We start from the raw sequence: 16,019 nt of genomic DNA, 5'->3' as shown, positions 1-16,019 counted from the left end.
GATCGTACCCGGATCGGAAATATCAATGATCCAGCGAATCGACCGGCTGTTCCACCATGGAACGTGTATTTCGTTTTCGCTCGTCCAACATTCATGTTGGATAAAATTAGTCACGTCGTGATAATTGCATATAGCCAGGCGGAAGTCGTTAGCCATCGAATGGGAAATTGACGTAGAAAGCACGCGCGATTAAGCTATTAACCGATTATAGTTCGTTAACTCATTGATCGTGTAATTAAACATATTATTGGTACCGGAAATGCCGGTAGAGCTTCCAATTAGCTAGATTATTTATTTTTCCTATTAATGTCTAGATACCAGGAACGAATATTATAGAAGTAAAGTTTCATTCAAATAATTATTTATGCAAAATTTGTATTCTATTTATTATTCGCTTTGTTACTTCGCCTTAAATAACATTACTTGACTTATTTAACGTTATTTATTTTTATATTGTGTATCATAAATTAATAGAAAGCTCATATAACTGTACAAAAACACTAGTACAGTACAAAATATATTAAGCAGTAGAGAAACTTGGTACAAAAAACTACATCGGAATAAGAGAATATTGATCCATTATTATGAAATTATGCCCATTTCTAACAATAGTATATATATATTAATTAACAGTAGAAATAATGATAAAATGTGAATTATTCTTTGTCTTTCATAAAGTACAAATATATGTTCTTTACAAGATAACAATTAATGATGTGATTTGAACCAGGATGGTAATATCGGTGCAGAACTAGTGATTCGACCATTGCCAGATAGGATATTAAATGAAGTAGTAAACAAGGACTCGAATCTTCACGGAGCAGAGTTGCTGCCAAACGTAACGCGAAGTAAAGGGAACTTGAAGCGCACGAGCCATCACGTGGTGTACAAGAAAGTGACTCGTCCAAACGGCGACGAGTACAGCGATTTCAGTGAGTGATCTTTACGTATTACCACACCAGAAGGTGAAATCCTCCAGAGATCGGTTTCTCGTGATTAAACATCGATTTTAGCGCTGATGGAGCCCGATCACTTGGCCAAGAGGTACAGATCGAAACGATCGATCGCCGCCAGAACAAAGAGGGAAGCACCGTATGTGATCTACCCGGAAATCCTCTGCATCGTCGACTATGATGGATACAGGTGAAAACTCTTATTTATTGACAAAGAATAAATTGTTGGCGAGGATTAGTTTACCTTCAAGAGATAGCAGCTTATAAATGGGCTACGGATTTTTATGGATTTATGAGGTACAAAAGGTACAAAAATGCATAGAATGCGCACAATGTGCACAATATGCATAAAATATATAAAACATTTAAAGTACTGTGCCCGTTACAGTATGAAATAATTTCTACCTGGATTTTAGTTTCTTAGTTTATAAAAATCTGAATTTACATAGATATATCCAGTTTATTTGAAAAAATATCTTTTTTATGTCGAGGAATAGTCCTTCTTTGTATAGGAAAATAATATGTTTCATATCATATCAAAAGATTATTTTCTTGATAGATGTGAAGACATCACAGTGTGTGAGAGATATTATGTAACAGATTATCCATTTGTCCGTATTAATATTCATTATTGGCTTATGTAGCAGCTGTTTGCAAGCAGCAAGTGGTTCAATTCTATTTATATACGTTCTTAATGAAGCATTTCGTTTGATTGTTAAAATAGAACAGCAAATGTTTAATCAATACCAATTCAATTTTTAATCGAGATAAAATTTATAATTAAATTCGTTTCTTCCAGACTACATGGCGGTGATAACGTGCAAATCAAAAGATACTTTGTGTCCTTCTGGAACGGAGTAGACCTAAGGTACAAGCTGTTAAAAGGGCCAAAGATCCGCATCAGTATCGCTGGAATCATTATATCACGGGTGAAGTGCAATTAATCATCTCGATCCTTTTACCGAACTATGATTTTTTTACGAATCGTTACATTTCCCACAACTTTCTCTTCCTTTTTTCTTTTTCGTTTCCTTCTCTCTTTTTTTTTTTTTTTTTTTTCTTAAACGATATCTTTCAGGGCAGAGATGCTACACCGTATTTGGAAAGAAATCGCGTCGGACGAGACGCGATCGATTCGGCAGCTGCGTTGACCGACATGGGCAAATATCTCTTCCGAGAGAGAAGACTTCCGGTGTACGACATCGCTGTCGCTGTCACAAAGTAAGAGTGTGCATTTCTTTAAATTCAACCTAATTACCACATTACGTTTCACGTGATTAACATACAAAATCTTCTTCCCTGACAACTTTTCTCGCTCTCCCCTTTTTGTCTCATCTTTCGATATCAATGACAATTTAAACGACTTGTTTTCTTTTTAATCGAATACATGGAAGAATAGTGAAACTCGAAAGGAAAATGATAACGATTAACTTGAAAGCGTGTAAAAAATATTGAGAAGCAGAGATTTCAATCGAATTTCACGCAATAACGAATACGTTCTATGGCCCCGACATTATGCTATTACCGTTTTACCACAGCAGTCTAGTGATTTCATACTGTTTGATTTTTATTTCGCAAAACAGGTATGATATGTGCCGTCGTAGGAAAGGCGGCCGCTGCACTAAGGGAACTGCCGGTATGGTTTATTACATAGCGATCACGCTTTCTTTTTCAATTTGTTTATTTATTTCTTTTTAATCTTATTTTATTTTCGTTCATATTCTTTTAACGTAATTAGCGTTGTACAGTATTTACACCTAGCTTAAATATAATTTCTGGCGGTGCAGTGATGGCGTACCACGATGGGGATGGTGCGTTTACGGGGATAAACGATACAAAAGTGACATTCTTTCTCGTCGAAATAGTGTAATATTTGTACTTTCTTGTTTTGAAATATTCTGTTACAATGGACAGTAATTTTCAGAAAGATACAAATAAAATATATACGTAATTTTCATTAAGACTGAAAGAGATTTAATAGTTCTTAATTAATAAACTCTATGTAAAAATATAGACTGTACTCGTATTTTGTCGAACGAGAAAGTATGCTCTTTTAACGCACTCAGTTTAATCTAGTGTAAATACGGTGTTGAATACTCAAATTGTAGTTATTTAAAATACTGTACGCTATTTTAGTAAAGAATAAGCTTGCTAAACATTGCGCACATTCATTATTACTCTCGTAGACACGAAGTATGCAGTAGAATTGATCTTCAAGAGGTAATGGTACACTAATATATGTAATCAATAACACGCGCGCGTGTTGGCTTTCTTATTCTGCCTGTTATTAGACATCAATCTACTAAACTTTAATTATAGCATACAAACCTACATCAATGAATGCGATCAAACGCGGAAATAATTAAAATTAAAGATCAAAATCCATATGCATCCTCTAAACCTTTCAATCGAACTTCTCATCTCTTTAATCCAAAATTCGATAAGCATGTGTGCATAGTATCGAAAGTGTTAAAACCAGGAAATCATAATAACAAGCCTCATTGTACATATTTCGTTTTAAATGATAATACAAGCGGTAAAAAGAAAATTTCGTTTCAAGCCTCGAGTTACGAACATTCACGTCAACGTTCACGATGTATATAATCTTCTCCGATAGGTCGAGTTCATAATACATATATATAAATGGTACTCCTTCATGCGATTTCGAGAAGCAACGCGATTCAAAAGCTGCTAAAAAGGAATCGGCTGTAATTATTCATACCTGAGACGCAACACTCGCTAATTGGCAATTATTTACACGCGTGCTACTCGTAGTGTGTTTGCTTTACCGTAATTCCACGCTATCGCCTTCCGCAAGCCGCGTCCTCAACGCTGAACAAGGAGGAGACATCAAACACGGTGTGTGATATCGCTTCATCACGGTGTTTGCTTTTCGTTATCAATCAAGTTAATGTCATTCCTCGTAAATCAATATCATTAATCGTCTGTCGTACGTGAAGTCTTGCAAAGATTTCAAAAACATGCAATTTCCATGAAATTTTCATGTGCGATATCTGTATATTATGAAATATCATGATTTGTCAGAATAATGGGAGAATTAACCATTCTTTTTTCTGGAAATAGTTCTTTTGTTATATTTGTCAGAGATTAACTTATTAATGATAAATTATAGTCACGTGGACTATTATAAAATCGACAGGTCGTTATCGCGTCATACGAAATTATTCTGAAACTACTAAAAAACTAGTACGTATATATTGAATGCAATGTATATACTATCATGCATGTAATATAGCAAAACGTCAAAGTAAAGAAATTATAATATTCGACGTGAAAAGATATGAAATTGCCAGATTTTTCGCACATTCCTTACATTATTTATCAAAGAGCATTTATCAGAGAAACAAAAGGGCCTCACGCGTTAATCATAAGAATCTTATGCTAAGACATAAAGAAATAGATCCAAGCATACCTTAGTATCCGAATATTGTCCTAACTCATTGTATTATATATTACAAAATATCATGGCTTTAATAGGCAATATACATACATAATATATATATATAGAGAGAGAGAGCATTTAAAAAATGGTAGACTCCATTATAGGAATATTGTATGTGTATATACTACAAAATACTATAGTTTACCGAAATGTAATGGATATTAGACATATACGAGCGGCACGTTCCCAACAATTGTCCCGTGACGTGGTCCGAAGCAGACTGGAATTGTGAGTCCATATGATAAAGAGGAACTTTTGTTGTTGCATTACAGATTAGATATGTGCAGGAGGCAATACGCGAATGACGTGTGCAATAGAGGAACCGCAGGTACGTTTCTCGAGTTCGAAGGAAACGAGATTGACGAGAACAGAAAATTGTCTTTGATCTATCTATGTGCACTGCTCTGCGAACGTTTTTTTCTTTTTTTTTTTTTTACTTCTCCAATCTAAAATTTCTTTCGCTGCAACATCCCGAGAACATGTATCGTATGGTTGAAAACGAAGGAAGTTCTCGAGGCTTTCACAGCCAGAGTTCTTTCATGGTACACATATATGTACTGTTCGAGATTTTAAAACGCGAATCATGCTCTTTTGGACAAATCTGTTCCGGTGTTTTGTTATATTTTTAATTTTCGATGAAGATATTCCATGTACTTTTATCATACTGCGAATTTAATGTACGATTTAAAATGGAATATTTTGAATAACTCAAGAAGTATTTAATATTAAAACTACGAGAAACTGCATTATATTACAAAAAGCTTTAATTTCTTAATATACATTTAATTAATTATCTATCGAATTAAACGTCGACTTATTCTATTTACTATCCTACAATCGAAACTTCATTTCGTTTCGATTTTACTTCAGACTAGTTATTACATTAATATCCTCCGCAAAACACTGGAATTATATTTCCAAGAAAATGCCGCAGTTTGCAAAAACCTCGAATAGTATAGCATTTCAAGCTCGTCTACGTTGCTTTTATCTATACTTATCCTGTTTGTTTTCACTCTAATAGCTTGAATGAACTTCTTCACTCTGTGTTTGAACTTGATTATCACGAGAAAAAAAATGGCTGGACAAAAAACACCGATCAAAACTTCCCTCGAGCTGAGCGTGAAACATTCTATCGCGGCTTGCCACGCGTGTTTTCTTATTTCTGGATCTCACTTTTCTTAGTCTGGGATACAAGTATGCCTTTCTCTCCTTCACTTACACTGTCACTCTGTCTTTCACTCTCCTGATTCTCACTGTGAACGTATATATACGAGCGAAAACGAAAGCGGTATTATACCTATCCTAAACAAAAAAAAAAAAAAAAAAAAAAGTAGAAGAGAAAATAGGTTTAAAAAGTAAAAAAAAGTTTCTTATTCGACAATTTTTCATTTTTAAATCTTCTCTGCTCGTTCACTTTTTGCACAGTGGCTACGGTTTCCTAGTTTGTGTGTGTGTTTGTGTTTCACGTACATACGTATGTACATAAATCGTACACGACCTTGGCATTTGTACAATCGATCGTTTGCAATTACTTTTCTATATACACTTTACCATGGAATATTATCAAATTGATCGTTCGATCCTAATGGTACCTCGTTGGTCTAAGAATAATTTGAAAAAATATATCTATTTGTATATTGCCGTATTAATTCGAGTAGGCGTATCCGGTCGAAAGATGGTTTTGCGAAAAATGACTTTTAGTATTTAACAACCAGGTATCGATTTCACATAACAGCCGAAATATAAACTGTTCTATCTTTAGTTTCAATGCAAATACAACTTTCTTATTTAATATACATATAGATGAATTATTTTTCTACTACTTGGCAGCAATGGTTTGATTTAAACGAAAGTGTGCCGATGCGACCTTTTGACTTAACACGGCAGTATATCCTTATCATCTCCACGCTCGCTATGTCGTTCTTTCGAATCATTCACACCTTCTTCTTGTTTCTTTGGCTGCACTACTGACGAGGACCACGGTTGGTAAGTTTATTCAAGTCGAAGCGATCGAGAATCGCGTTAGAAGTGAAAAATAAGCCGAACAAAGGGATATCGTAGAGATTAATACCGCAGAGATTTTTCCTTTTTCCCCAACACTGGAAATTCTCGTTGAGGGAACATGATCTTTGAATCGATCTTCACGGTAGATGAAGTTTTAAGTTATTTCGAAAGCCTCGGTTAATCGATCGACGTAAATTAATAGCTGCATGCTACTCTATTAATCAGCTACGATCCTTTCTCAAATGGGCACTCGTTTCTTAAAAATTTCCTACGAAAACAAAAGTTTCGACCACATGATCCAGATTGAATCTCGGATACATTAATAAATTCAGTATAATAAATTTCATTTAGTAGCCAAATAGAATAAATTTATGCGATTAATTCAGAGTTATTTGAAGCTACATCTAATCTTCCTGTAATAAATTAAACGTATTATGTCATCAGCTAAATTTCATTCATCAAATTTGTACTATTTTTGGATATTTTCAATGAAAATACTGTTTCATGTATACGTATTTGTTTAGCTTAGCTTAGCTTTCATATATTTCAATAACATTTGCACAATTATTAAATAATACCTTAATACTTCTTTTGAACATAGTATCTTATTGTTTTATTTATGTTCAAATAAATATTCAAAAGACGTATTAAGGCATTATTTAACAATTGTGCAAATTTCGCTGCAATGTATGAAACCTAAGCTGGAGAAATGCCATGGCCATACCAAAACCATGTTCGATTCTCGTTATACGCAATATATTAGAATTATTTTAAAAATACGTATTTAATGTACATCGTATTTTGTAAAAGAGTATAAAAAGTTGGGTAAAAAATTTTTAAGGAATGTCGTGCCAATCTAAGAAAAAGCCAAGTTATCTTCTAGCTTTCTCTGACTAAACGAGTATTTAATTAAACAGATTAATACTGCCGCTAAATATTTGCTAGAATTTCGTATCTAATAACAGTACTGGTAACATCTTACCAAAGAACGTGTCTTCGTTTTTGAGAATGGACGATCTTCACGATCTGATGGATAGCCAAATGATTTCATAATTCAAGTTTAATTCGCGTTGCCAATGCAGTCGCAATACGGTTGCTTGCAGTAAGCACTTTCAAACTGCAGTTATATATTAGCGATCAAGTCGTGATTCCTACAAACGATATCTACAAACTTGAATTATCACGATACAGTTGTTCTTTCGACATAGTGCATTCATAATCGAATTTGAATTTCCTTTCACGGTACGATCGCGGCTTCGATTATAGTATATTCAAATTTCAAGTCATTAATCCAGCCAACTTTCAACGATAGTTTAGAATATATATGTACTTTCCAAAAGACTCACGCTATACTAGAAGTTTCGTAATACTCTATTGTGTTAGATTTAGAACATGGGTTGTGATTGTTCGTAATACAGTTACAAAATATCGTTGTTGTCTTGCACCACTGATCCACTTATTCTATATGATTCAATTACGATATGTACATTCACGTTTTTACACTTTATATTGTTCAACGTTATACAATATTCGATACAATTATTTAAGATTGATCAGAATCGTGATGTAGTTCGGCCTTGCCTCAAATACGACAGATTATTTCAGAACATTCACATCTGCTATCTAATCACGATAGAGTTTCGTTATTAGAAAAAAATGTATTGGCATTTGAATTGAAGATTTTATATTTGATTGGACGACGTTGAGGTTTTAATTATTTAAGTGGTAAATTTTAACACATCGATCGTGAATTAAACCGAGAACTGACTGTATAAATGATCTTATTTGATCTGAATCTAATTAGTTTAATGGCAATTATATTCAGCAGATCTTATTGTAAATTTGTTATTGTTAATAACTTATTTCCGAATGAAATAATAAGAAGAATTTGCCAATATTGACTTACTTTAAAACTACTTTAAAAATGATTAAATCTTTTTATCTTCTATCAAGTATATGTAATAACGCTAATAATATTACTATAGCATAGACTAATAAATTGAGGTCGAGTTTTTACTTTCTTATTTTACATTCTCAAAATTGAAGATACGTTCACGTATTTCGTATTACTAGCATTAATTTAACTTGCTAAAAATGCAGCTTTTTTGTTAGTCCATATCGAATAACGAACTTAGTAGTGCCATTAACATTTCAATTAACATTTTTACACGCTGTACGTAAGGACGGAAAACGTTCCAAAGTGATCATGTATCTTTATTCAGGATTCGCGTATGTGGGTGGAGCTTGTGTCGTGAATAAGCGTCTGGAAAAGGTGAATTCGGTCGCTATTATCGAAGACACAGGCGGATTTAGCGGAATTATCGTTGCAGCCCACGAAGTTGGTCATTTGTAAGTCCATTATCGCTTGAATATTTTGTCATTTCTATAGAAAATTCGAAAATCGTGTTGTAAATTGTAGTTATTTAAATTGACAAGTAAATTGATAAATTACGAGTTGCACAATGTAAATTTCTCTTTTACGATTTTATAATTTCTAGTCAAATATTATAGAACAGTCAGAGATAGATCATTTTATTTTTCATTTATTTTGTTTGTCTTATTAGTAAACTTATTACTGTTATACAAGAAGATTTTGTTAAAATTGATAATTTGTACCTTGTAACTTGTAAAATTTCATCAATAACACTAATTCAATCGTTCAATAAGACAATTCTAATTGTTTCGACTTTTTAAAAAATGTATTATCATTCTATAGAAATCATCATTACTTTTCAAAACATTGATTTCTATAAATTATGAAAAAATGAAACAGAGATAGACCAAAAGTTAAAATAAAAATTCACGTGACCGTCTTTCGCTATTAAAATTAAATAAATTTTGTAAAATTAAAGAAAAATCATTTTATTTAATATTAGTTGTAAAAACTGGTTGCGTTAACTTTGATTTTAATTTTTAGTCTATTTCTGTTTCATTTTCTCATGATTTGTAGAAAGACATTTCTTCGATCAAATAAAGTTCACGTTTTCATTTACATTTGTCCGTTTTTCGCCAAATTATTGGAAATTTGTAGCAACCGTAGTTCTCTAAAAATAATACTGATTTGCGTTAAAAATGTTAATTTGAATGGGACGTAAAATGACATTGAAATGCGAATATCGTAGGCTGGGCGCAGTTCACGATGGCTCACCGCCACCTAGCTATCTCGGAGGACCAGGAGCCGAAAAATGTCGTTGGGAGGATGGCTACATTATGAGCGATCTCAGACACACAGAGAAAGGCTTTAAGTGGTCCCATTGCAGCGTATCGTCGTTTCATCATTTCTTGAAGTATGATTCATTCGTCGGTTTATGAACCTCTCTGTCTTCGATATTATTTCAATTAAATCTCCGTAGAATAAATTAACTTCCTTAATTTTTTAAAATAATTGCTACTACTTTATTAATACTTTTTGAATTCATTATTATATGCAAATAAATGATACGTCGATATTTCTATTCCAGCGGCGACACAGCAACGTGTTTGTACAACGCACCTCACGAAGACGAAGCTCTTCCTAGAGTTTTACCTGGGAAGCTTCTTTCGTTGGATGCGCAATGTCGGAAAGATCGTGGAACGAGCGCCTGTTTCGTAAGCTTTGCATTACAACGTCAATCAACGTGTATCTTTTTTTATCCATTGCATCGTTGGCGTTATGTCAATGAAACGATTATTTCACGTTTTAGAAAGACGACAGAGTTTGTGCTCAACTATTTTGCTTTGACGCTGGCTCAGGATATTGTGTGGCATATCGTCCAGCGGCTGAAGGTTCTCCTTGCGGAGACGGTCAGGTAAATAATTCAAATAAAAGTGATTCGTACGACGAATTTGTAACATATATTTTATATTAAAAGTTGAGGAAAAAATATTTTATTCTGCTTCCTTTTTATCAAACTGTTGATTACGATCCTGTTAAAAATTATAGTATTGCCTAAACGGAAAGTGCGTGACCGAACACGAAAATATTATCCCAGATTATACGCAAAACATTCCAACGTACGTGCGCCGAGATAGCAGTTTCAACCCGACAGCCCACAATCGGCCTCTGTATGCTCAATATAACAACACAGACTACAGGTAATATTCTGAATATACGTAAAACCTAGATAAATATTATTTAAGGATCTATAATTTCGTGGCGTTCGTTACAGTTGGTAATATGTAAATAATTATCATTCAGATAAGATAATCGAATTAATGCACTTCGATGTCTTTTCGCTCCGTTTATCAAAATATGTAATTATTATCATAACCAGTAAACATGTTTCAGGTAATCAGCATGCATTTCCAAATCGTCGTTCAAATATTTACTATTATAACACACACTGCAAAGATTCTAATGCTCAACTTTGTTTAATAAACAACAATTTTCACCCGTGTTTGGCGAACGTATAATCAAATAGCAAATATTTTCCGAATTTTCGAGAGTAATCCAAACAGATCACCTCGTCCCTTCGATAATCCCATAATGCTATGTCACACAGGTATCCGTGGGAATCGACGACATACAGCACGCCACAATCGAAATTCAAATACTCCTCGCCGTCGTCGAATCTCTTCTCGTCGACGAGCAATCCTTACAAACGCGTCACATCGTTCGCCACTACCCCGGCGACTAAATACACCTACACCACTGCCAGTTATTTATACGTGAATAAATACAAGACTAAAGTAAATATTAGTAACGACGCTAGTTATAGTAAGAACGGATACGCTGGTGGTACTACTACTAGGAATTATTCGTACTATACAGTTAGTCCGATATCAAAGATCAACGATCTGAATTATCCGAAAATTAGCCCGTTCAGACATAAGGGTACGGTGAGCATGGTGTTAGCGACAGCAGACGAAAAGGATCAGAACGGGCCTCAAAACGATGCTCGCGGTAAGAGAAATCTGTATCAAAAGACGACGATACTCGCTTTCTTCTCGAGTTACGAGAACCTTCTCTTTATTTTTTCTATCGATCATCTGATTAAACGTTATCGTCTCGATATATTTTTCTTGTCTATTCTCGCTTTATTCTATTTTTCTTGCTTCATCTTTCTCATTATTTTATATACGATGAAATTAAGTATTTTTGTTATTATACATAGGCGTTCTTCTATTTCTTCTCTGCTATTTTACTTTATTTATTCAACCATTTATCGTAATCATTGTTCATGAATAGCGTAGCCGTTAAAACGCTACGAAGTGATTTAAAATGGTGACAAACTGACACGTCGCATTTTTCATCGTCAGAGTTCCTCGTAGTCTGACTCGTGCAATTCACTTGCGAGACAGTGAATATCTTTCGTTTCTCTGTACAGCTTTACCGACGTTTGTTTTTCTTTTTTTTTTTTATATATATATATATTTCCATGTATGTACTACGGCTATTCCATTGGGTAACGAATCTTGTGTTAAATGTATATTTTGAATTCTTGGTGTCTTTTTCTGTTCATTGGAGTAATTGTTTTCGGCTTCTGGGTGGATGTTTTATATCAACATATTTGTTAGAATTCATTTCAGGTTCATCAAATCAGATTTTCTTTACTTGTACATAATATTATAGATTAAACATAAACATCAATTATGTTCTTAAAGTGCTATACAAGTTTTATTAAGTAATGAGTTTTGTGTCTTACTTTACTAACGGTGTGCATAAATTCTTGAAACTCCTGACAGCTATTCTTAACATTTTTTAAACAAATATAACAAATACACACGTATTTGAATTCTAAAAATATTTCCTTTAATACCATAAAAACTTCCACATGAAAATATTAGTTTAAAATATTAACTCCTGGAAGTCATTCTTACAGAAAAATATTACTCGTTGGTTAGTAGTACACTACTAATTCCGAGTAGCGTGTTAATTTGAATTTTTTTTCTGTAAAACCACCTACACATTAAATTCAAACATTACATCCCAGTGTGAATACCGAATTTTTTATATTAATGATTATATTTCTTTTTAGAACCAGAGGACGATGAGTGCACGGACGTGGGGTCAGATTGCGCGGAGCTGATTGACAGGCTGAGGACATGGCTGTGCCATTTGCAATCTGTGAAAAGCCGCTGCTGCGCGTCCCTAAAGACGATCTGCGCCGCTTGATGTGCAACTTTGAACGTAGTTCTTCCTGTTCGCTAAGGAGTTCACGTGGCTACGCATCCAGAGACCACCACAGATCCGACATCGAACACTCAGCGCGCACTCAGCACGCGTTCAGCTCATCGAGCAGACCATATTCTCCATTGGGAGATTGGGACTTAGACGAATCATGTGATCTACGATGTCGTTCGGTCAGCATTATCTTTAAAAGACGGACATCTCACCAAGTTCTTAAATGTGCTCCCGGTCGAAACCACATGAAAAACGAATGTGTAATTCAATGTATTAAGTAGTTACATAATCTCACTGTGTTACCCAGAGTATAATTTCGTCTTTTCTACTTTCTATTCTCTTTTTCTTATCTTCTTTCTTTCTTCTTTTCTGATGCAATAATTGTTTACGATAGTACCGCAGGAGCTTTGTACAGACAACAGGTGTGAAGTTATAAATATGTCGAATACGAACAAAAATGTTCGATCAATGTATCTGATAGATTCGATCGTATATTTATTCGATGCATCGCGCGGGAGACTTTTGTGTTACGATAGAAATACATGCGTATTAGTACGAACGCGCAAGTGCACGCCAAAAAACGAGCTTCCCCTAAAATAATGAAAATTATAGTGCAAGGCAAATAAATGGTGATTATACGATGGAACCGTGCGTTCCCTTTTTGCTAGTTTATTTTTGTGAATCTTTTATACAAATTAAATCGCTAAACTGAGACAATTTCCTTAAAAGAATACTGAAATTATTTTTGGACTGTCTCTGATAGTATAGATATGTTTCAACTACTTATATTTTATATTATTATGTTTAAGTGTTGATAATTGGGAAAAGATAATTTAATATTTGTAGACAGTATTCATTAATTGGATATAATATATTGTGATACAAATGTACATATTTGAAAGACAAATTTTAGAAAATTTTCTCGTCTTTTTTTTTTGTATAATGTCAATTTAATAAAATGATCAACTATAGTTTTCTCATTCCTTTATTATATTATTAATATTCTTTTTATTACAAAGCTTCTCTAAAGAAACATATACCACTTTATTGTATTTAACTACCTACTATCATGTAACAATCTATTATCCCTTAACAACTAATTTTATTATCTCTTAACTACATTTACATATAAGTCGATTTTGTAATATTTCCATTGGTCACATTAATTACTATATACCCCAGGTGCTAGATGAGCTGATATGTCTCTAATAATTAACTATTAATTATTATTAGCATATCGCAAATCTTATTCTTGCAAATAGGAATTTCGAACATACACTCCATATGAATCTTCTTTCTAATTTAATTGAAATTCATGTATCAATTCGCATAACTTATTTTAACAAAGATACAGCTAAATATATCTTTATAACGAATCATCAAATGCCATGGTGATAAGACAGTTGTTGACAGAAAAATTAATGTCTCTTAATGATTGATGTAAACAATCCTATGGTGGAGTATGTAATGCAGGTCTCTGGTGCATATAACAATTATATGCACCATTATGTTTTATATAAAATATTCTATTTCCCTTACAATAACTATATCTTGATGAATGATATGTGCTGAGAGAAACAGAAATAACGGAGGAAAAATATTCTGCATAAAAAATAGAGATTGAAGTACTTGAATATTAAATAATAATATATTTATTAAAGTAATATAAATGAAGTAGAATAATAATTTTTGTCAAGTGACAATGTGTATGAATAGAACACACATAGAGTACAATACGAAAGCATTAAAATCCATATACTACGGTAAGTTATAGAGATGTACATTACCATCTATAATTATAAATAAATAATTTTATCATTTATAAAGTATTATAATAAATAAATCTATAAATTACACAAAAAGTGACTTATGACAATAATTATCAGTTACTAGAAAATAGCTTAAAATATAAATTAATCTAAATTATTACATATACAAATACATATACAAATATATATACAAATACATATACAAACATATATCTCACATACAAATAAAATAAAATTAATAACGTTAAGTACAATTTATATTTTATTACATTGAAAAATTTATAATACACGTGTCATTAAACAATTTTGAAATCTATTCCTATTTCCTCATATAACTCTGTTTTACTACTAGGATAGTTATCCAATATACAATCTAAAATATCAGTACATAGACGTTTCCGTTTTGAATATTCACGTGAATATTCATTTAGGGCTTCCTCTGTTTTTCTTTTGGTTTCAGTTAAATCTTCAGTACCACTTGCTTCCATTAGTCCATCCAATTTATTTGTCAATACTTCAATTCTTTCTTTAAGTTTAACTTTCTCTTTCTTTGCTTCTTCGATTGTAATGGAAGACTTTATAGATAACAATAAAGCCTCCTGTACTTTAATTTCTTCTTGAAGCTCTCGATACTTGCTTTCAACTTCATTAGCATGACTTTGTAATTCTCTGTTCATCCTCATTAATTCATCCATATTGTGAGATGTATCCTGCACTGCACAATAAATCTTCTGTTTTCCATAAACCTGATGCAAAAATCTTTTGGTTAAATTAATGTACTTTTATATTAATAATGAATATCTTACTTTTTCAAATATCTTTCCTTCAGCAACCAATTTATCTATAGCCTTTTGTACAGCTGTTTTACCATATTCATTATGAAGATTTGAAACTAAATCATTAATACTATAAGGTCTGTTTTGTGTTTTCATATATTTATATACAGTGTCCGTCATTGTTATCAATTTAGTTTATTCCTTTCCTTGTGTATTACATTTAAACTACTTTCACAGGTTATTTGATACCTACTTAAAAAGTTTTATTAAATAGGATACTAACTATGGTATTTAATTTGAAGTGAAAACACATTATCAACTGCATTCATTATGAAAATTAATTTTGTCGTATATTATTTTTACCTGTATTAAAAAAATGAACACGCTTATAACATTAATTAATAATTAGTACTTTAGATTCAAGCGTTATCAAAAATGTTTACTCGCGTTTAGATTAATAATTAATATTTTTGTTACTTAGAAAGCATAAAATTATTAACTATTTTTATTCTTATTTTTTGTGCTTCACTAATATTACTTTGAACATATCCACGCAACAAGCGTTTTTACTAAATCTATAAATCACGTGACTTCCTTCAGTGTTTCTAGTCAGTGATTGAAAGTGCGGGAAATTTAATTACTGCAATTCAATCCATATCAATATTACATAAAATATCAAGTACATAAATAGCATGATGTTTATAGAAATTAAAAAATAGTCCCAAAACTATTTGTTCTTCTTATGAAAAAAACAATAAATTATACTATTTTGCAAGTTCTATATCATACATTGCATATGGCAACAATAAAATAGTACTGACTGATCCAAGTATTTAAAATTCAACTCGTCAATTCGTTTAATGTTATAATAATTGATCGAATGACGAAAAAATTATTTATTATCTTCAATTATTTTTACATTTTTATAAATGTAACTAGCAAATTAAACCA

At 32.5% G+C, this 16,019-nt stretch overlaps 2 protein-coding genes across 8 annotated transcripts in view; one reads left to right on the top strand and one right to left on the bottom strand.

The window, feature by feature from the left end:
- The window catches only part of LOC126915278 (A disintegrin and metalloproteinase with thrombospondin motifs 16), an 83,701-nt gene extending 70,207 nt beyond the window's left edge, over nt 1-13,494 (top strand). For 5 of the 6 annotated variants that reach the window (XM_050719815.1, XM_050719814.1, XM_050719817.1 and 2 more), the window contains 12 exons: nt 731-932; nt 1,014-1,143; nt 1,753-1,882; nt 2,032-2,174; nt 4,689-4,744; nt 8,643-8,769; nt 9,543-9,707; nt 9,882-10,008; nt 10,104-10,208; nt 10,343-10,494; nt 10,902-11,302; nt 12,378-13,494. In XM_050719815.1, the coding sequence (XP_050575772.1) occupies nt 731-932; nt 1,014-1,143; nt 1,753-1,882; nt 2,032-2,174; nt 4,689-4,744; nt 8,643-8,769; nt 9,543-9,707; nt 9,882-10,008; nt 10,104-10,208; nt 10,343-10,494; nt 10,902-11,302; nt 12,378-12,514 (1,875 nt within the window). In that variant the 3' untranslated portion in view covers nt 12,515-13,494. Of the gene's footprint in view, nt 1-730; nt 933-1,013; nt 1,144-1,752; nt 1,883-2,031; nt 2,175-2,536; nt 2,590-4,688; nt 4,745-8,642; nt 8,770-9,542; nt 9,708-9,881; nt 10,009-10,103; nt 10,209-10,342; nt 10,495-10,901; nt 11,303-12,377 lie in introns of all 6 variants that reach the window. The other variant, XM_050719818.1, reaches the window with a different exon arrangement.
- A 655-nt stretch (nt 13,495-14,149) lies between these two features.
- Nucleotides 14,150-15,767, bottom strand: LOC126915298 (homologous-pairing protein 2 homolog). 2 transcript variants are annotated; one of them, XM_050719870.1, is made up of 3 exons: nt 15,432-15,767; nt 15,099-15,320; nt 14,150-15,038 (listed from the first exon to the last, which is right to left on the bottom strand). In XM_050719870.1, exons 2-3 carry the CDS (start codon nt 15,246-15,248, stop codon nt 14,589-14,591), a joined length of 600 nt encoding a protein of 199 aa, XP_050575827.1. In that variant the 5' UTR covers nt 15,249-15,320; nt 15,432-15,767; the 3' UTR covers nt 14,150-14,588. The 2 variants fall into 2 exon arrangements, with proteins under 2 accessions (XP_050575827.1, XP_050575826.1); XM_050719869.1 differs by having other exon boundaries at nt 15,099-15,317; nt 15,432-15,765.
- Between the last annotated feature and the right edge of the window lie 252 nt (nt 15,768-16,019).

Source organism: Bombus affinis, chromosome 4 (assembly GCF_024516045.1).
Source record: "Bombus affinis isolate iyBomAffi1 chromosome 4, iyBomAffi1.2, whole genome shotgun sequence".
NCBI lineage: Eukaryota > Metazoa > Arthropoda > Insecta > Hymenoptera > Apidae > Bombus > Bombus affinis.
The sequence above is the reverse complement of the archived record's forward strand: the minus strand, read 5'-3'. Positions and strand labels throughout refer to the sequence as shown.

Bases quoted from the DNA above. Each gene is read 5' to 3' on its own strand.
- LOC126915298 (XM_050719870.1), bottom strand. From the start codon at position 15,248: ATGACGGACACTGTATATAAATATATGAAAACACAAAACAGACCTTAT. The intron at 15,039-15,098 runs GTAAGATATTCA...TTTTTGCATCAG, and splicing joins AAGGAAAGATATTTGAAAAA to GTTTATGGAAAACAGAAGAT.